Consider the following 22389-nt stretch of genomic DNA (forward strand, 5'->3'; position numbering starts at 1 on the left):
AACAGAAAAGTTACAGACGGACGCGGCTTAGAGGAGGAGGGCCAACAGACATGTAAAACATGTCTGCGGAGGGTGGCTGCCGAGGAGGCATACCTCCAATATGATTTTGCATTTATACAACATTAAGGGTTAGTAAAAACTATCATGAACGTTTCCCACCAGCTACAAGAGTTTGTGTCGAGAAAGAGTGTGTGTATAATGTAAACATGATACGAGTCATACACGCGTGCTTTTTACGGAAAATAATTATTTTTGTTATAATAGTAATAACGTTGAGCTGTGGCTGTGGGTTTAGGCTCAAGAACTGCATTTATTGTAATTTTATTTAGATTTTTTTTTTCTATTAACGTTACACTTATGTTCCAATTTGCTAACATGTTTTAATAAATTATGTTTTGTTTTGTTGTTTTCTTTAACCCAGATATTGCATAGTAACACATTTTAAAGCTGTAATTGCAATGCCGTGATACTGTGAAACCGTGCTAATTTGGTTTAAGGTTATCATACAGTCAGAATATCATACCGGCAAATGCCTAGTCAAATGGCATGGGACGGTGCAAGGGTCTGACAACGATAACCTTGGGCAAAAAAATTGCAGGATCACAGTATTGCAGCTCCAAAATCATCATTGAAAAAATGATTTTAAACGAGACAAAAATGTGTGGTACAGCAAAAGTAAGTAAAATGAACAAATATGAATACATTTATATATAAAAAAATAAATCCAAGTAAAAATCCAAGTTAACAACACAAAGCTTGTACAGGCTGCAGGTTGTGCCTGTTTTTTTGCTGTTGTTTAACAATTTTTGGGGTCCTTAAAAAATAGAAATGTGACAACTATGGTAGTTATTAACACAACAGTAATGTTCCCATTTTTACTCAAAAACTGAGTACTGCTCTCAATGTGATGTAAACTAATGCTACTTTGCGGCTATAGAGCTGCGAACGTAACTTGGCTAGTTGTGTTTACACTACGGCTGTCAAAATTATGGCGTTAATGGGCGGTAATTAAGTTTTTAAAATTAATCACATTAAAATATTTGACGCAATTAACGCACATGCCCCGCTCAGACAGATTTAAATGACTACAGTGAAATCTCCACTTGTTAATTGTGTTTTGAGGAGTTTTGCTGCCCTCTGCTGGCACTTGGGTGCGACTGATTTTATAGGCTTCAGCACCCATGAGCATTGTGTAAGTAATTATTGACAATCAACAATGGTTTATTAATAACTAGTTTATTTTTCGATTGAAAATTTTACAAATTTTATTGAAACGAAAACATTAAGAGGGGGTTTCATATAAAATTTCTATAACTTCTATAACTTGTACTAACATTTATCTTTTAAGAACTACAAGTCTTTCTATCAATGGATCGCTTTAACAGAATGTTAATAATGTTAATGCCATCTTGTTGATTTATTGTTATAATAAACAAATGCAGTCGTTATGTACCGCACGTTGAATATATACATCCATCTTGTGTCTTATCTTTCCATTCCAACAATAATTTACAGAAAAATATGGCATATTTTATAGATGGTTTGAATTGCGATTAATTACGATTAATTAATTTTTAAGCTGTAATTAACTCGATTAAAAAAATTTTGACAGCCCTAGTTTACACCAATACGTTGGCAGGAGAAATGGAAGCCAAAATGAATGACGACATAAACAGAACTTTCAAACATTATAATCAACTTCATATTAAACGATATCAATACGTGGGTTGTCTCGTGGGCTAAATGTGTACTGTTACTATATTGTACATTGTAAAAGTACTGACTTTAGAAAGCTTCAAATTCCACGAAAAAAACAAAAAAAAAATCACGATATATTTCAGGATGTTTATCGTAGTATTACCATAGCGAAAGGCTTTCTGGTACTACACAGTGGTTGTACCTGTCATTGATTGGGGAGGTGACCATGCTGTAATCAAATATCACAAGAGTCATTCAAATATACACTACATCACTATCACAACATGCACCATATTCCCATATACTCAGTCAATTACGGAAGAACACAAACCTTCAAAGTCCGAAATGATTCCCTCCAAGTGTGGATTGACTCCAGAATCTGACATCTTTCCTAGTTTTGGTTGCTACTGTTCAAACGGTGACAACAATAGTCACACGCCAACAAAGTCTCTTTCACTCCTTAGATACGGCCACAAAGTTGTGCATTAAAACTGAGGTCAAACTTTGGAGAATGAACGTGCATGCCTCCTTCCTTCTCCTCCCCACCCTGCTGCAGAAGACACACTCCCCTTATTCCTTCCATGTCCTGTGTGTGTATGTGTGTTTGTTTGCCTGGACCCTACACAAACACACACTAAAACATGCACGTTCGCAAGTAATGCCTTCGGACTCTTCCCCAACAAAGTGGCTCTCAAGTTTTATTTACTCCATGAATAGAATGCCTTGTCATTGTAGATCATACAACGAGACCTCCTCCACTGGATTAAAACTGCAAGGTTTATACGGCAATTAGGATTAATGTCTCTGTCTGAATGTTTTGTCAATTTACATGAACGTGTCAAGTGCCACATTATCAATATGGCTGTCGTTCATTCACATAACACATGGTGCATCCCGCCATGGGTGGCGCATAAGTAGGGAAAGTGGCTCCAAGAAAGAGGTGGACCCCTAAAGGGCCTCAGACACCGCCCACCCACTGCAAGTCACACAACTGTCCCACGACATCATGAAGGGCTTGTGCCATCGAATCATGTACTGTAAAGTAAATACAGCTTTTTACAACCTACAATCAGCCAAGTTCTCCTCTTTTACAAGGTTCTTTAAGTACTGTGATCCATAGTTCATTTAAGTGTCACATTTTGCCAAGTGGCCTCTAAAAGCCAGCTAGCATGTTAATTAAAGTATGTTCACTTCAGCGGTCACAACTTTGTTGCGTGTGACAGAAAAAAACTCAAGTTGACTTCCTGGTGAAAGTCGAGATTAGTAAACCAGAAGGGCGCCTTTGCGCAATCAGAGGGAATCCAGCACTTAGTCCATCTTCCAGAAAAGCATGTTATCAGGAGCAAGGGCGTAGGTTTGCATAAGGACAATACGGACATAATACTACCAACTTATCAGGACGCTCAAATTTTCCCCACCAACTTTTAACCACCTTATTTGCATTATGTAATGAGTTCAGTTATAGAGGCAACTTAGATTGATAGAATAGGTTTCATCTGACCATAACACATTCTCCCAGTCCTCTTCTGGATCATCCAAATGCTCTCTAGCGAACCATAGACGGGCCTGGACGTGTACTTTCTTCAGCTGCGGGACACGTCTGGCAGTGCAGGATTTGAGTCCCTGGCGGCGCATTGTGTTATTGATAGTAGACTTTGTTACTGTGGTCCCACCTCTCTGTAGGTCATTCACTAGGTCCCCCCGTGTGGTTCTGGGATTTTTGCTCCCTGTTCTTGTTATCATTTTGACGCCACGGGGTAAGGAGGGAGTTGAAAGTCAGTGTTGCCCAACAACAGCCCCAAAACATCACTGCTGTAGAGGAGATCTGCATGGAGGAATTGGCCAAAATACCAGCAACAGTGTTTGAAAAGCTTGTGGAGAGTTATAGAAAACGTTTGGTCTCCGTTATTGCCAACAAAGGGTACATAACAAAGTATTGAGATGAACTTTTGGTATAGACCAAATACTTATTTTCCACCATGATTTGCAAATAAATTCTTTAAAAATCAAACGATGTGATTGTGTTTTCTTTTTTCCCCCACATTCTCTCTCTTTTTTTTTTTAAAATGCCCTCCTGTTCAAAATGTTTGTTCCCCGAATAAAATTGAGATTTTAAGCTTTCCAATGATGTATCACACATGTATATCGGACAATTTTGAAAGTTGGCCAAATTGGGGGTCTCAGAGCGGAACTTCAAGTCACCTGAGTGTTTTCCGCCATATATATATATATTTTTTTTAATCGACGCACTATTTTTAATTGCCCCACCGGGCCAGTGGTTGAAGCATTCTGGTGGCCCTGACGGTTTTAAAAGTACATCCGAGCCATTTATATTGTAAACCCCTGAAAACCATCAATATTATTGTGAAACTGCTATTATAAGGCTCATCATTCCTAAATTATTGACACATTAACAATACCCTTTATTGTACACCTTCCATTGCCTAGCTTTATGTACTGTATGTTATTCAGCAAAAACCCTGCAGTAACTATTGATCAAGCATGAATATTGAACTAACCCATAAGATCATAAAAAGAGAAGTCAACCCTCAAAGGAAATCACCACCCACAGCTCAGGAAGCAGGCCTGTCCACTCCCAGACTGTGGTATCTAATCATCATTGATTACACATCACAACAGTGTTTCTATGGCAAACACATACAGCAATCACAGCTGGTGCTTTAACAGGCTGTAAGAACCCATTTGAGGCAATAGCACCATTCTAGTGGACACTAATAAGATGCCAAGCCTGGCCCATAACACCCAAGAGGTCAATGGCAACAGAAGGAAACATTGTGGGTTTATAGCGCAGTCGCTGGTGAGGTGTCACGGGACGAGGAACAGAAAAAGGCGCAGGGTAAACACACGGTGTTTGGGATTATCTGGAGGGAGTTAACCGCGAGAGAACATCTGTCTCTTCAAATTCTTGACGTTTTGCGTTTTTATTGGAGTGCACTTAACGTGCATCACAAATCCCGCAGCTGGGCATGCACATTTATAGCTTGTGCGTTCGGCACGTGCACACAAAAACATAGTAGACGACATAGTCACATGTATATAACCAAGTTCAAAAATACACACTATACTTAGATTCATTGGAGTGTGTGGCCAATCAGTAGCAATGCCAGCTCAAAGTGAGTTGTGTTGTAAAAGCTGCACCGCAAAGTTTTGTAGCACATAATTAAACAGAAAAAGACAGTGAGAAATACACACTAAAGCACAGCTAGTGTATTTATGTAAACATGGACACACACGAGTGGCTGAAAGGCAGTGTTGAGCGACAAAATGAGGAAAGCTTCCAAAACAACATCTGAGGAAGCCTCTGAGACAACTGAATGTGTGTAAGCGTGCTGCTCATGTGGTTCAAGTGTCTGATGGGTGGATTGTTCAAACCCACCATAATGATTTAGCATTATGTTTACCTGTGTTATGGAAATAACACAGAAAGGGATTTTCTGTGGATTTTTTAATGTGCAATTGTGATGGACCACCAGTTCAGTACTAAAACTAGGATTTACTTTGACTCAAGGTTTTCATTGCACCTGATATGAGTCAGTATGTTGGATATTTACTAAAGATACACGATAATATCGGCTGCCGATAATTATCGGCCGATAATGGCAATTATGATGTCACACAGATAATACAGATAATAAAAAAATCAACCGATAATGCAATCTGATAATTATATACTTGATTTAGCCTCCAAATGTGCGCAACCAAGCAGTTTTCTCCACTTCTTCACTGCCGCCTGCTCAACCCCTCCCCTCTCTGAAGCCCCTGTGGGAGGAGGGGTTTAGGAGTACGGCGTCATAGAGGAGGCGGTGTTACACATCAGTGTTGAGGCGCTCTCACTAGCGTGCGTTGCTTTTCCCGTGTGTGAAATGAAATAAACGACGCTTTCGCCATCTACAAAACAGTTCCTCAAGGCCTAAAGAAAGCGTCCTCATTGAACACCACTAGCACTAACCCAGCAGCCATTTAAAACTGCATCACAATGATTTTTGGAACGATTATGCTGCTGCTAGCACGAATGCTAAAGCTATTGTTAACAAATAAACTATAAAGGAAGCTACGGGGCTTGTGACGATACAGAGACGCTGCGGTCCTCCCGGAGTCGGGGTGTTTGGGAATGCAGCCCAAAGCAAGTGGTAAACTCCCATCTATGGCTAAACACCTCACGAGATCGATAGTTGACAAGTAGCTGTCTTCCGACGGAGCCCGCCGGTCCGGCAGGCCGCCGCCTCGCCCTAGGCGGGTAGAGCATGAGAGCAGAGCCATGCACCGAATGCGCCGCAGCGAGCCGGCCGGGGCGGGCGGATATACGGTACGAACTTAGCTGCCGCCGCCACTCCAGTTCGAGACAGAGGCCTGGCGCGGGTGCTAATTTGGCAGCCGGGCGGACTGAAGGGCACAGGCGGGAGGAAATTCCCGAAATGACCCGATAGCCAAACCGCTGGATGAAAAAAATGCAGTTTATATGACCACGATTCTTCGTGAAAGACATGTCGATCACATCAGTTTTACCACGGACATTTACACAGGTGATGTCAACAAACCATGTTTATCATGACGGCACAGTGGTTAGTTGATAATTGTAACATGCACCAAACGACACAAAGAAGTCATCCAGTCAGTAATGCATTCAGTACGCTTTAAATTTATGACGTCTTAATCAGATCATTCTTCTTAAATCTAGTCAAATAATTTTCCCCATCTTGTTTGAGTGTTGAAGACTAGTTGAATGCGCCAGATTATTCCACTTACTTGAACTAAATATTGCAATTTGTTCTTATTAAGCCCAAACATCTAAAAAAAATAAGGTCATTTTTCACCTAAATCAAGAAAAAATTGCTTTCAAATAATGTTTTGAACCATACATATTCTTGAATAAAGAACATTTCTGACAAGTTTTTTTTTTTTTTTTTTTAGGATTCTGTATAATAATTTATTGCTTAAAATAAGGCTGTTAATCTTATTTTCAACTGGCCATTTTTCTTCAAGAAATCTGAGTGAAATATACTTGAAGTGCTGGCAGTTAATTTAACTTATTTCCAATAGATTTACACTGAAAACAAGGGACCTTAACTAGTCTTAAGGAGCTGTGTTTTTGCTGTGTAGTAATGTTATACTTTAGGAATGGCATACTTTTAAAGCCATTTTTGTGCAACTTGTGTATTTACTCTGTAAGTAATTGTTGCCAAAAGTTTACCATTACACAATGTCAGACAATCTGTCTTTAGTTAGATGTTGGAATTTACTACTACTACTACTACTTGTTCACATTTGATGTTGAAAAAAAAAGAGCAATATTATTTTTGCACAGCAATATTTTCTCTTGTGTATACTTTAAAATTTTACATAAATCTTTAATAAAATTATCGGCTTGACATTATCGGTTATCGGTTGGAACGAGGAGGAAATTATCGGTTATCGGTATCGGCTGAAAAATGCATTATCGTGCATCACTAATATTTACATTTAGGGGTGAATGGTTTTAGTTGCATTTTTCGAGCTAAGGATATTGCAAAGGTTTATCACAATTGTTGCACTGCATTTTCATCCGTAGAACCCCTCAATGCAAAATGCAATCGTAAGAAAAGATGTTTGAGACTGGGTGCTGATCATTTTGCAAAATAACATTATAAGAATTGCATAATAAGAATTGCGAATTGCACTGTTGAGGGCATGCCAGTGGTGCAATGACAGTCCCGTATTTTTCGGACGATAAGTCGCAGTTTTTTTGCAGTTTGGCTGGGGGTGCGAGTTGTACTCTGAAGCGATTTATGTGTGAAATCATAACACATTATTATATCATTTCACATTTTTGTGTTTTGGAGTGACACTGATGGTTTGGTAAACGTGTTAGCATGTTCTTTATGCTATAGTTATCTGAATAACTTAACTGATTCACTCACAACCATTTTCACTGGTGCAACCCCCTTCGCTCCCGGCCGGTTTACTGGATTCTGACTGATTTTGCAAGGCCCACAGAAAATCTTGTTCTATTGCTATATAAACATGGAACCCAACAAAAGAAAGATTAGACTCTCTTCTTTCAGCAGGAAAAAAAAAGTTCATATCTTTTCCCATTCTTTAGAAATCAGCATTAGAAAATAGCTTAGTTTGAGCAATTTTCCAATTTCTGATGAAAAAACAGAGAAATGATGCGTTTTGTGAAAGCATACATTTCAAACATAATTTTGACTTAAACACAGCCATTTTTTTGCTTTAGTTACATCTCAAACATCTGAATAATGGTTTCCTTTTACAATATATCATGAACAACAAGACAAATAGAGCTTTTGATAGCAAAGTAACAATTTATTTACACATAACTGAGAGATGACGCTGTTGTGGCCGCGACAGCCAGATAACTTTCCCCTCATCGCCGCCTGTCTCATAAAGATGGATTTTTTTTTTGTCTCTGCTGGGTCTGCATGTGATCGTCCGCTGCACTGGTGGTCCCGGTAGTTCTGCTCGGCCGTCCAGCGCCTGGCATCCCGGGCGGCCTCTAGGTTGTTCTTGTAGTTGAATCGGGTTGCGGGTTTTACCGAATGCGCTACTGCCTTCCAGTGGCCAGTTTTATTGCTTTAAAATGGATTTTCAGGTTTGTGCTTTGGAGCTAAATTGAAACAGAACCCAGAGATGTCTCTTGTAAAAAACAAACAAAACCAAAAAAAAAACCCATAAAAGACAAATACGTCTTTGGGACACTGAAACACTTAAAAATAGAACATATTTGTACGTTTTTGGGTGCAAATGAGTTAATAGCTATGTTACGTTAACATACCGGCCACGTTCGCATTTCGTTGTTCATGCATCATGTAACATTATCATACTGTACACCAGGGGTCCCCAAACTTTTTCCTGTGAGACCACATAACTTTTCCCTTCTCTGATGGGGGTCAGTTTGTAACAGAAAAGGTGCGACGATTGCAGGAGTGCCTAAATGTAAAAATGTATTGTTTTTTAGAAAGCCACAATCAAATAACCCTTTTTGGATTCTTATAAATAAAATAAAAAAAATAATAAAAATAATATAATAATAAATCTATTAATTATATAGATAACAACCAAATAACCTTCTCTGGGTTCTTCACAGAAAAAAGCCAGGAAATAAATAACACTATTGAAAAAAAAAAAACCAGAACACCCCCCCCCCCCCCCCCCAAAAAAAAATCCGGCCCGCGGGCCATAGTTTTGGGACCCCTGCTGTACACTTATTCAGCATGTTGTTCTCTATTGTGTTTTTACTTTAAATTGCCTGAAGATGACATATCTGTTCTATGTGTTGGATTTTATCAAGTAAATTTCCCCCAAAAATGCGACTTATACTCCAGTGCGAATTTGTTTTTTCTTTCCTCTTCATTGCACATTTTTGGGCTGATCCGACTTATACTCAGGTGCGACTTAAAGTCGTAAAAATACGGTACTTGGAATGATGGCCGGAACTCCTACATTTCTAAAACTTTTTTTTTTTTTTACATTAGTATGTTTCAAATTCATTTAAATCAAATCAGTCCTGGAGTAAACATATACCAAAAATATACAATGTAATGATTCATTATTTGGATGCAATTGTATTTCTCTGGCTATTTTCTTCTTGCACCTTCCGCCTTATTGCGGTCAGCTAAGGGCGCTCGTCTTACATCATGACGCTGGATAATGTCACCTGTCATACACACAAACACACACACTCTGCCTTGAGGCCTCATAATATCTCAGTAACAATCTAAGAAAAAAATCAATATGACGCAGCAGGAGTGCGAGGGCACAAGTGTGAGGCGTTCACTCCAAAAGGATATCCTCTACACCTCTTTTATGGAACATGCTGAACTTCCTTGATTTCCTTCATACTGAAAATCACGACACGCTTATATGGAGTCTGTGAGTCTGGTTTAATGCCTCCATTTATTTGCCTGTGTCCATTAATCACACGTGACTAATCGGGAGCCTTTTGGTCTCAGCTACATGTGACTGTGGTCCCATACATATGCAGACTATGCTTAAACAAGCAATTTCCTCAAATAGTGGCCTCTCCTGTAAGTGATGCCAAGCCATAATTAATAAATTGCTTTACCTCAAATACCCCTTTTTTCCAACCATTTTCTGGTGAAGAAAAATTAAAGAATGTTGTTAATATACTTAATTTTTGTTTAAATGTTTTCATTCAAATGTAAGAAATGCTTCAGAAGCAAAATTATGTGCTTTGTATTTTCTATTGCCTTATGTGAAATTTAACTGATTGTGTAAAATGTGTACATACCAGGCCCAGAGTGGCTAATCGGAAGGATCCGGACCAACCCTGGTGGGCCTGTCCGGGTTTTACACATTTTTAATACTGATATAATTTTTGTTTGGTATTTATTCATGACAGTGAGTATTACTTACATGTGGTTACCGCTGTCCCTGTGGGACGTCATTTAAAAAAAAAAGATTTTTTTTCTTCCACAGGCATCCTTACGTGTACGGAGGAAAAATACTGTATTGGCCCGAATATAAGACAGCCCTGATTATAAGACGACCCTGTCTTTTTCAAGACTAAAGTTTGAAAAAAGACTTTTTGAACACCAAATTTTTATACAGAAAATAATTTCAGTACATCTGAAACAAATGATTATAACAATACATTTGAGAGAAAAAGCATGTTATTTTGTCTCATTCAAATCTTAATATCTGAACATTGAAATATGTAAACTAAAGCGCAATCACATTCGTAAATGAATGGCTTCTGGTTTTTGAAATGTAAATAAACCAATCTATTGTGATAAAACAACAAAATTGCAATAACTGCATTAACCATCAAACTGAAGTCTAACTGTAACTGTACTCTTGAAACAAATCTGAATAACGAAAAACATTGCAATAAAATAATGCAAACTGCTTAAACTTGAGAGTAGCTGAGATCTGTCATGACAGAACATCGCTTCAATGATATCTGGCGCCATCTAGCTTCATTAATGTGTATAATGTCTAGACCGCGAATATAACAGGACCCGCACTTTTCCAGTCTTATTTCAATGCAAAAAACACCGTCTTATATTCGGGCCAATACGGTAAAACATGCAGCCCCCCACCCCCGGCTAATCGGAGTCTGTTTTGAGCAAAATTAACTACTAGGTCGGTGCCCGGATCATGGATAAAAGGAGCAAGGGTGGAGCCGAAAAAAATAAGAATTACAAAGAGAAAAGCTGTGGAAATTTTGGCGTGTGCAGAGCAGGCAGGTAGGATTGCCATGTTCAATGAGTGAATATTAGAATTAATATCATCAATTATGTGGCGTCTTTAAAGTACCGTAAAATTGACCTGGGTTGATCAGAATGATTTGTGTAAAAAAAAAAAAAAAAAAAAATCAATCAATCAATTAAAATGTTCCATTTTTTTTGGGGGGGGGGGGGGGTTCGGGACTCATTAACGGCAGATTTTCAAAACCAAGTGACTCGGGTGCAAAATATGCGATCAAGACATTCCTATTTTAAAAAAACAAAGTTGGCCGGTCTAAGACATGAAATTCCCGGACTGAAAATGAGTCCCACTCCAGCCCTGGTACATACGTATAATGGTATTAAATCGATTAAAGACTTTTAAATAAAAGTGAATCGTGGCAGATTTGTAATATCATCAAATACCGTATCGTGTCAATAGAATTATTATAACGTCATGAAACTGGTTATTTACACCCTTAAGGCTGAGTTATACTTCCGCATCAGACCTACGCCATCAAGGAAGAACCGAGTTACGACCCTACGCAAATAGCCTGACGCGCGCCTCTCGAATTTTCTAACTTTCGCGTCACGTAGACGTGTATGACGTAGGGAAAACGGACTGTGATTGGTCCGCTCAGACTGTTGTTTCCGGTTTAGCGCGAAATCACCGCCATTGTAGAATAGAATCAAACATTATTTTCTACACGCAAAAATGGACCAAGCCGACGGGAGTATCATCGAAGAGCAAGTCTCATCAAGACATTATTGTGATTGCCAAATGGCAAGGTCGGCGATTGAAAAAATAAAAAACGGAAGAACCGCCGAGACGTGTGTGTTCGGAATCGAGTGGCCACACGAAGCGGTGACCCAGTCGGCCAAAAACTGCCAACTTTTTATCATTTTATGTCGTATTTTTGGTTGGCGCACTTCATCATTTATTGTGTACATCTGTCTGCTGTGAGTCTGTGACTTATTTACGTGTCACAATTCAAGTATATGAAGAATAAAGCACAGATTTGGTGTCAAAAGAGTTGTTTTGATCTTTAATTTTCAATAACAGACAGTTCACACACACACGATACATCATCACTGATTGAGAGTGCCTCCGTGCTTTTTATGATAACGTTAAAATCAAGGCTCCCAACGCAGTTTGGGAAGTTCCATAGACGCCAGAAATCTGCTATGGCTTTCCACTGGCTGGTTGTAGGACACGGCAAACAAATCGGGCTGGAGGGCTTTGCAGACCTTGAATGCAGTGCCCGACGCCAGTTTGAAGCGAGCCGTCACAGCTAGCTCTCTCCACCCGAGTCTAAAACTCTCTGTGCGGCATCAAAAGTCGGCCAGACCGCCTCAAAACCGTCTTCTGCGTCGCCTGCCCCTCAACATTTGTATGTTCAATATTTATTCAGTGTTGATGAGCAGAATATTTACTTTCAAGAGTTCCATCTTGCATTGTTTATTTTTTCTCCGACTAGCGGAAGTCAACAAGCATGCCCCAAAACCGTACAAACATAACGCCACATCCCTCTAGTGGCTTGGCGGTGAATTACAGAGCAACGTGTTCCCTCACCGCAGAACTATCGAATGTCGAATGACGTCGTAGTCGCTGCGCCGTCACTGCAACGCGGGAGTATAGCTCAGGCTTTAGAACATAGATTGACCTAAATTGAGATCCAGCATCGGCAGTGATGCGGAATCTGTATCAATCGACCTGTCCATCTGACAGCCCATTCCTTCTTCCCTCTCTCGTGAACAAGGGGACCCCAAAATATTTGAGCTCCTCTACTTGTGGCACCTCATCCCTGACCTGGAGTGGGCACACAACCCTTTTCCAACTAAGGATCATTCTCATATTTGGAGGTGCTGATTTTCATCCCAAGTATCTATCACTATCACACTCCGTAGTGAAACATAACCAGTTAGAGTTTGAGGTTGCATCTTAACGAAGACAACTTGGGGGAAAAATAGGATATGACAAATTTTCAAATGTATTCTCTGTTCATGTTTAGTTTGACAGTAACCTTCAGCTGAGCTTTCCAAACTGCCACTTTGTGTGATGTGAGTCACTTGCTACAATACGGAACTTGTACATGATGTTACTAATACTATTGTATTGTAATATACAGTGTTTTATGCGATTATATTTTAAGGTACAGAAATTATTTGAAATATGTGAAATATTTGAGTAAATAACCCAAATTAATTTGCAGAAGTAAAAAGCCTCAACCAGCACCTGGTGAAAACCCACACTGACGACATGTGAAGTCATAGGTGGAGTTTGACTTATTGGGCAGGGGGGCACATGTTGATGACCCCGAAATGCAGTATCAGCAATAAAATTAACTTACAAGAATATTTAAAATAATAAATTGTCAATGAACGTTTTTTGTTTCCCATCATTCTTGAGGGGAATTCTAAATCAGGCTGCTTAGGCAATACTTTTCGCCAAGATAGTCAACCACTGAATATGGTACGCATGCCGGTGTCGTGCCAATGTAGTTACCCCAGTCAAAAATTGCATCCCCTGGGCGGCGCCATATGGAGGTAGATTTGTGTCTTTATTATTTAATCCCCAAAAAAGTTGCATATATTTTCAACCAAAAAAAAAAAAAAAAATCGTTTCAATCAAAAAAAATGTGTTTGAATGCAAAAATAAATTTGAAACTCAAAAGAACGCATGTGAAAACTATTTTTCCTTGACTGAATTTTTTGGGGGGTTGAAGCAGCTTTTTTAATGGAAGTAAGGTTGATTTGTGTTTGGGCCACTTTTTGGCTAGGACGTTTTTGTCTTATTCAATACAAAAATAAGTTGCTTCAAAAAATATAAATTTTCAAAAAGAAAAATCAGTTCAATCAAAAAAAGAACATTTTCAATCATAGAAAACGTTTTTGAATGCGAAAAAATATTTGAGATTGAAAAATTTGCATTTGAACACTTAATTTTTCATTGAAAAAGTTTTATTTAGCTGAAGAGATTTTTTTGTGTTTGGGCCATATTATGGGTAGGACATTTGTGTCTAAATCATTCAATCCCCCCCCCCCCCCCCCCCCCCCCCCCCAAAAAATCTTGTCAAAGAAAAAAATAATTTGAAAAATAAAATTGCCCTCCTCTAATTTTTTCTTTTAATATGCAAAGCAAATGGCCGTCTAAGGTGCCATTATAAAAATATAGGGCCATTATGAAAATACATTTTTTGTTCATTTCATTCAATTATGTTGCAGTTTTATTGCTTTACAACTTATATATATATATATATATAGGAAAGTCAATTTCATGCAATGACACTTTTCTGCCTCCAGGGGGGGGCCTAGCCCCCCCCCCCCCCCCCTATAAAATCCGCTTATGTGTGAAGTCCATGAAGAAAGTCCTGTGTGTCAAGAATTTAAAGTTTTAAACCATTTCGACTGTGACAGACGTATAGAACACACAAACATCTGTGATTATGATGAAGAGGGTTTAACTGGAGTTGAAAACGAACAAAGAACAAATGTTTAACAAAGCAACATAAAGTGAACTCCTTTTGAACTGTAGGTTCGTTGTCATGACAACCGATCCAAACAGTGGAGCAGCCAAAACCAGCACACAGGTCAAAATTCAGGAAGACTAGCCCGCAAGAAACTTATCACAAGAAGTTATGTACATTTTAAAAACCAAGAAGAAGAAAAGAAAGAAATGGAAACGTTGCAAAATATGAATCACCCACATGGAACATTTGACGTCGAGAAATCGGCTACATGATCATGTATACTGCAACACTGACACCTTGTGGACGTTTGTAACACACGCTACACATGTGTTGATGTCGGCCCAGTGATTTTAAACGCTATATTCCAAATAAAAAGACATTTTGCGCAGTGTCACTCAGTTTGATGTCCAATTTTAATCGGTTATAGATTAGCTCCAATGCAGACTACCCGCCATTCTAATGAACCGTAGTAAGAATCAATCCAGGATTACAGTTTGATGACTCAACCAAAAATACTCTGAGGAAACAGGACTTGCATGAGATAGCTCCTCGCACGCATCTATTGCATGTCAAATAAACCATCTGCGTCTGTCACAATTCACCCAATGTCCTATGGAGACATGGAGATTTAAAGCTGTTCATATATTGCCAAACACAGCAGCCGTCGCTCTGCACTAGAAGATTAAAAGTTGGCTGATGACAGTCCATCACAGAAGCTTTTACTCAGTGCTGCTCCACACATGCTAGTTATGCTGGTGTACATGCACTTCCTAAAATCTCAAGAAAGAGATCACACAATTTCAGAATGTCAACTCTCTTGCTAATGTAGTGAGGAAATAGATTGCACTTACTGGCTATTCTGGCTCGTTCCATAGTTCCACATCAAACAGACACTTTCTTTTCAAGCTCTCCCTCCTTTGCTCTCCTTTTCTTGATAAAAAAAAAAAAAAACTTCCCCTTTTCATGCCCCGACCGACTCGGACTGAGTCCTGACGCCCCGTGCCGTCACCCTGTCCCCCTGCGTTCAACCCTCCTCTCCCCTCCTCCCTCCCTCCTTCGTTTTGACTTCCTCCAATTTTTAATGTCTTCAGTCTGTCAGGGTAACAACTGACGTCGGTGGGCCATGTGCGTCTCATATGGACTCCCTTTTCTTGCTTTCTTTTTCTCTGTTCAACACCAAAACGACTTCCTTTTCACCTTCATGAAAATCCAAACTGCTAAAGGTTTTACTATAGTTGCAGAAACAGGTATTTTACTGATGTGATCAATGTGGTTACGAAATCCAGCATATGCTAGGGTGACCATATTTTGATTTAAAAAAAAAAAAAAAAAAAAAAAAAAAAAAAAAAAAAAAAAAAAAGGACACTCAGCCCGGCCTCAAGATACTTCAATTTTACTCGAAGTTCACTCAATGATGCCGATATCACCTTCATATATTTAAAGTGTGCTCCCTCACTCTGGATGGAAAAATGCATTTTGAAAAAAAAAAAATAATAATAAATAATGACTAATATATAGCTAGATAGATAGATATAATGCAGACCCATGGAAATGTAGTCCAGTCAATAAACATACACATAGTAGGCTATGTGCCAACTTAACATTTTATAAATTACTATAGCGACAATTGTCCTTGACAAATTGTTATTCCCATTCAATTGATATTCTCATTCAATGTTCTAGATTGCACACAAACAATAACCGAAAAAAAAACTGACAAAACTATTCAACCAGCATGTTTCCAAACATAGCAGTTCAAAACTACGTTTCCCATAATGCCTAGCGTGGTTTAGCTTACTGATAGTTAGCTGAGGCAAAAATCAAACTTTGCTATAAAAGTTTACAATCATCGGCAGCGCAACGATGCAACACCAAACGGGATTTTACAGCCAAAGCTCCGACAGAAGTCAACAGTTGCCATTATATACGTATTTATCGTAAAAAACTTAACAACTGGGCAGGCGTTGTGGCCAAATCGTCAACCCAGTAGATGGCGGTAATGACTCAAGATAGGGGTAAACTGCCAACAAAAACAAGGGGAACTACTCCTTCCGTCCTTTCTAGTAGGAGCCATGTCAACTGCTGCCCCCCAGCGGCCGGAGGGATTCTCTTCAAATTGGTCCCGTGAAAAATCATAAAAACCGGACATTTTTATGAATTTATAAAACCCGCCCGGACGACGAGGATACTACATGAAAGTAGGACTTGTCCGGGCAAAAGAAGGACGTTTGGTCACCCTAGCATATGCAGTCTTCTTTGTCAGCAGGATGACCTGTACAGAATACGGGTTTCGGGAGAGGGGGGGGGCAAAAAAATATTTTAAAAAAGTGAAAACACCAAATTTTGCACATACATGCGGCTTTGCATAACTTTCGATAATCTTGCAACGTTACGAAAAAATGTAACAAAATGGCTAAGTGGGGCCCCCTTGAATTTTTCAAAAAGGCCTCTCCTTTTAGGTTTTTTTAACGTAGAGTGATGAAATTTGGGCAGTCGATACGCTGTGCAAAACTGCTCCAAAAAGTCTCTTACACGCATATTCCAAACCCCACAGGAAATCGGGTGTTTTGGATTGAATGTGAAGTTTGTATCGATTTACAGGGTGCACATTTGAGATCTTGTTGCCTCGGGAATTAGTTTGATCATCCTCAAAATTGGCGAGACTGTTCATGAGGCATATGAAATCTTCAGTTATCAAAATGGGGTGTTTTCATTCACGGGCCTGACCTGGGCAGGGTGCCAAAGTCAGCCATTTTTTTACAACGTTCAATATATTTTAAATCAGGCATGTGTGTGAGGTATCCCAGCTTGGGGGGTGGGGGCAAAAAATATTTTTAAAAAGTGAAAACACCAAATTTTGCACATACATGCGGCTTTGCATAACTTTCGATAATCTTGCAACGTTAGGAAAAAATGTAACAAAATGGCTAAGTGGCGCCCCCTTGAATTTTTCAAAAAGGCCTCTCCATTTAGGTTTTTTCAACGTAGAGTGATGAAATTCGGGCAGTCGATACGCTGTGCAAAACTGCTCCAAAAAGTGTCTTGCACGCATATTCCAAACCCCACAGGAAATCAGATATTTTGGATTGAATGTGAAGTTTGTATCGATTTACAGGGTGCACATTTGAGACCTTGGTGCCTAGGCAATTAGTTTGATCATCCTCAAAATTGGCGAGACTGTTCATGAGGCATATGAAATCTTCAGTTATCAAAATGGGGTGTTTTCATTCACGGGCCTGACCTGGGCGGGGTGCCAAAGTCGGCCATTTTTTCGGCAAAACACCAAATTCAGAAAATGACTGATAACTCCCTCATACAACGTTCAATCTATTTTAAATCAGGCATGTGTGTGAGGTATCCCAGCTTGGGGGGTGGGGGGGGGGGGGCAAAAAAATATTTTTAAAAAGTGAAAACTCACCAAATTTTGCAAATACATGCGGCTTTGCATAACTTTCGATAATCTTGCAACGTTAGGAAAAAATGTAACAAAATGGCTAAATGGCACCCCCTTGAATTTTTCAAAAAAAGGCCTCTCCATTTAGGTTTTTTCAGCGGAGAGTGATGAAATTTGGGCAGTCGATACGCTGTGCAAAACTGCTCCAAAAAGTCTCTTGCACGCATATTCCAAACCCCACAGGAAATCGGGTGTTTTGGATTGAATGTGAAGTTTGTATCGATTTACAGGGTGCACATTCAAGATCTTGGTGCCTAGGGAATTAGTTTGATCATCCTCAAAATTGAGGTGAAAAAAATGGACCGGCACATTCAGCATGTGAAAAGAGGTAAATGTAAGTCCTAACATAATGAAAATTATTCACTTAATAATGGTAGGGTCAATTCTATCCTTACAGCATTTGGAAAGACAAAATTACACAAAATGACCTATAGACCCTACCCACGTGACGTCACAACTCCGCTCTCCTGAATGGTACCGCCCAATTGTCCGTCAAAACATAGTGTTAACCTGTTACGGCTACGTACATTCCTCCTATTTACGGCGTGTTTTTCTGCTCCTTAACATTAATAATCAAAATGGTAAAGGCGTGTGTGGCTGTTGGTTGCACTAACAGAGAAGATGGAAGGAGAGACTTGAAGTTTTACCGTATTCCGAGGGATCCAAAGAGGAGAGCGAAATGGACGGCTGCAATTCAACGTGAAAACTGGGCACCAAAAAATCACCACAGACTATGTAGTAGTCATTTTATATCCGGTAAGATGCATTTAAGATATACTTAGAGAGTTTTGGGCTGACAAATAACCACAATTAAGATCATTGCTAGGCTAATCGCCGACAACATACACGTATGTATGTAGTGAGAGTGCTATCGCTAAACCATATAAACATTAAAAGCCTTAACTCCATTGACAAACGACATGAAATACATTAGACTTGACAGTGGATGTTAGCAATAACAAAAGATTTTGAATTGAAAATTTCGTAACTCACCTTTCCAAGCACAAGATAGATTCCTGCCGAATTTTCGTGGACGAGGACCTGTTTCACCCAACCAGCAACGAAGTATTTATAAGCCTCCAAGCTCTTGAAGTTTTTCAAATTTTCGTGAGAATAGGCTGATTTTGTGTGGACAAGATAATATCAGCGTAGCAGATGTCAGGCAGACAGGGCGAAGACAGTGGGTCGAAAAACATCGATTTGGGCATCAAATATGGATCTGGCGACTGTATAGAACGAAGCTTTTCCACATAACGCCTTTTATGCAACACATCCAGTGAGTTTACGGCATCAGAAAGTACCGGGTCTTCCATGAAATGCATTTTAAATTCCTCGATCAATTGAAACCAATGCTAATACAGAGACAAAATGACGGACAAGTGGGCGGAACCATACAGCGAGCACGTGGTTTTGTGACGTCGGTGGGTAGGGTCTATATACAGTAACTGAACTCATTAATATATGCAAATAAGGTTTCTTAAAAATTGGTGGGGACAATTTGAGCATCCTGAAAAGTTGGTAGTGGTATGTCCCTACCATCTCTATGCAAACCAATGCCTTTGAGTCATAGCAATCGGACCCAATCAGCAACATGGGAATAACCATGCTGGTGAATTGGCTTCACCATCATCCCCTTCAGTACAATTATCCATTCCATGCTGGTCCACCAGCATCAAGCAGTGGGAGACCAGCAGCACCATCTTTATAACAATGCTGGTCTACCAGCACCTCATACTGATCCACCTCCAGGGCTGCAGCAATCGAATATTTAGTAGTCGATTAATCGATGGAGTAGTTAGTTCGAATAACTGGGTAATCGGATAAAGAACATGAAAAATTAAAATACCAGAGCTGAGCCTCAAACGGTATTCTTTTTTTTTTTTTAAATGAGGATCTATGTACAACAAAAGAACAATTGGCTAACTTACATAGAAAAAGTCCGCTAGCTTAAATGCTATAAAATGCTAAGTTTTTTTTTTTTTTTTTTTTTACAATGCTCTTAAAAATGTTTCAGATACATATTCCCACAAAAAAAAAAAAAAAAAAAAAAAAAAAAACGGCTAAATATAACAATAAACTAAATTAAGAATGCATTAAAAATAATTAGCTCAAACAAACTTAGCTTACGTTGGTCTTAACAGGGAGCAGTTGGATTCAGCCATGAGAAAAGAGGCAGACCAGAGGGCAGTGTATCCACCCTCATCAATAAAACTAAATGCAAACACTTTCAAAATAAACCATTACAATGCCACTTTAATTAAACGAATACTCGAAGCAACAAAATCTAAATTGAATTTTTTTTTCTAATCGAATACTCGAGTTAACCGATTAATCATTGCAGCACTATCCACCATCCCGTATTGCTGGATCAGCAACTCCATGATGATCCCCTCGCAACACCATCTTAAGAAAAGCACAAACCAGCATTAATCAATATACACCCGCAAAAATTACGTTGCTGGATTACAAAGCAGGGCTGTGTGCTTATAGTGAACTAGATATGCATGTCATCAGAACAACTACATAAGGCCTCAGTATGAGTTTCTAGGTTTGAATCTAGGCTTGAGTCTATTCATCCATCTTTTTTCTGTAGCACTTGTCCTCACGAGGGTGTCTGGCAAGCAGAAACTCATCACACCTGCTTTCCCTGCTATGAAGCGGGGCCCGACCTGGACTGATTGCCAGTCAATCACAATATAACAATTGGAAAAAACTCTTGGCTATACAGGATTACTATTTCTGTCTATTTTATCCAATGCTACACAAAATAAAAGACAGGAAAAGTTGATTGGACCACAATCAGTCAAAAGCCACAGTAAATAACGCATAGCCTACATACAGTATTATTAAATATTTTCACATACTTATTTTGGAATTTAAATCGGTGTTCAGTTAATTATTTAAAAAAAATAAAATAAAATAAAATAAAATAAAATAAGTGATTATATCTTTGCATTTGCAAGTTGGATCCAATGCTGCAGATGTTGCCCTTGTTGGAAAATTGCCACTGGGTGTCTATTTTTGTACACTTGCGGATAAAAAGTGTCAGCAACAGCACTTTTTGAACTCTTTCCTAACGTTGGAGGGGGAAAAAAGAGGAAATGTGCACTGACAATATGTAACTAAGAGAAAATAACTTAACATCTTCAAATTTATACTTTCCCAAGTCAGATGTAACTCAGAGACTAACAGAGTTTCAAGGGAAAATAATAAGTTAAATTCCACAAAACATTAAAACGGAGTTAAATAGAACTTAAAATCTCAGTCATCCTTGGCGAGTATCCAATGATTAATGCACATATCGCTTTTTTTTTTTTTTTTTTTTTTTGCCTTTTCATTGTTTTTGCGCTTTACAGTGGTTAGCCTATTTTTCACTTAATGAATGGATAAATAAGATAAAAAAAAATAATAAAGCAAAAATGTAATTTGGCTATGCAGCTTGTCTCCATACAACCTTAATTTTTTTATGGAAGACTAAACTTCCATAAATTGAAACAATTTGAAATTTTACTTAAATGTGAAGCCGCATTCCATTCTTGGGAGCCCCTGTAAGGTTAGAAGGTAAATATGGACTGAATGCGTAGTTTAAATTATTATTAATGGTTGCATTTAACAACTTGTTACCTCTTCTATGAAGAATTGTTCACTACCCCAATAGCAGGCGACTGCGTGCCGGATCCGGCCTCAGCTCGCCAGATCCGCATAGCAATCACACCCGCTGAACGTCAGTGTGCCAGATGCGGCCCAGATCAGCACAATGTCAGTTTTGCCTTAATTGCACAGATGGGCGAGCCTGGGACCAGATGCTGCTGATCATCGTCAGAGGCTTACTTGGTCCTTGGCCTCACATCATCGCCAGATCAACAACTCACCTACAGGTATGTGACTTTCAGCTTACAAAGAATCTTGTAATCCTGATACTGAGCTCATTTTTGGTTTTTTTTTCCCCCCTAGATCCTGTACTGCGTGTCTGGCAAAACGCCTGCCTGACCGTTCACCTGTTCTATCACCAAACTGCCCATCGGATTCTAACAAATAGTACAATAGTTGTTTACAGTCCAAAAATGGGTCATCTTTAATGTTGAGTTGCTTGTTCCAATTAGAATATTTTGTGAAAAAAACGTTATATTTTTATGTTGTTGTATGTTGCAGAAATATGTTAGCATTAATAAATGGCAAGAAAAAGTGTTGTCATTATTACTTTTAATGGGCATATTTGCAATACAAACACATTACAGTATAATACATTGAACAAAATGGACTCAAAATTTAATCCTGAAAACGGTTTTGATACAAATCTGGCCCAGATCCGGGCCATACATTTTTGTACTGTAGTGTCTGCTACTTTGGACCAGCTCTGGCCCAAAACTGTTGCTGATCCGGCAAGTGACTCCATACTGAGTTTGGGCCATTGTTCAAAAAGACACTGGGGCGGATCCGTTTCAGGAAGTTGGCCGAAATTTGCAATACATCTGGCCCATGTCCGCTCCAGTTATATTTTGCTATCTGGGCACTTACAGTGGGGAGAATAAGTATTTATTCAACCACTAATTGTGCAAGT

At 39.1% G+C, this 22389-nt stretch overlaps 1 protein-coding gene across 3 annotated transcripts in view; it reads right to left on the bottom strand.

Annotated features, from left to right (window-relative positions):
- Positions 1 to 22389, bottom strand: part of septin9b (septin 9b) — a 152398-nt gene that overhangs the window by 90418 nt on the left and 39591 nt on the right. Inside the window, exon 1 of one of the 3 annotated variants that reach the window (XM_057842949.1) lies at positions 15226 to 15366. The exons of 1 other annotated variant lie outside the window; for it this stretch is intronic. In XM_057842949.1, the coding sequence (XP_057698932.1) occupies positions 15226 to 15247 (22 nt within the window). In that variant the 5' untranslated portion in view covers positions 15248 to 15366. Of the gene's footprint in view, positions 1 to 2029; positions 2173 to 15225; positions 15367 to 22389 lie in introns of those variants that run through there. One more of the 3 variants, XM_057842947.1, reaches the window with a different exon arrangement.

The sequence above is a fragment of the Corythoichthys intestinalis genome, chromosome 8 (assembly GCF_030265065.1).
Source record: "Corythoichthys intestinalis isolate RoL2023-P3 chromosome 8, ASM3026506v1, whole genome shotgun sequence".
Lineage (NCBI taxonomy): Eukaryota > Metazoa > Chordata > Actinopteri > Syngnathiformes > Syngnathidae > Corythoichthys > Corythoichthys intestinalis.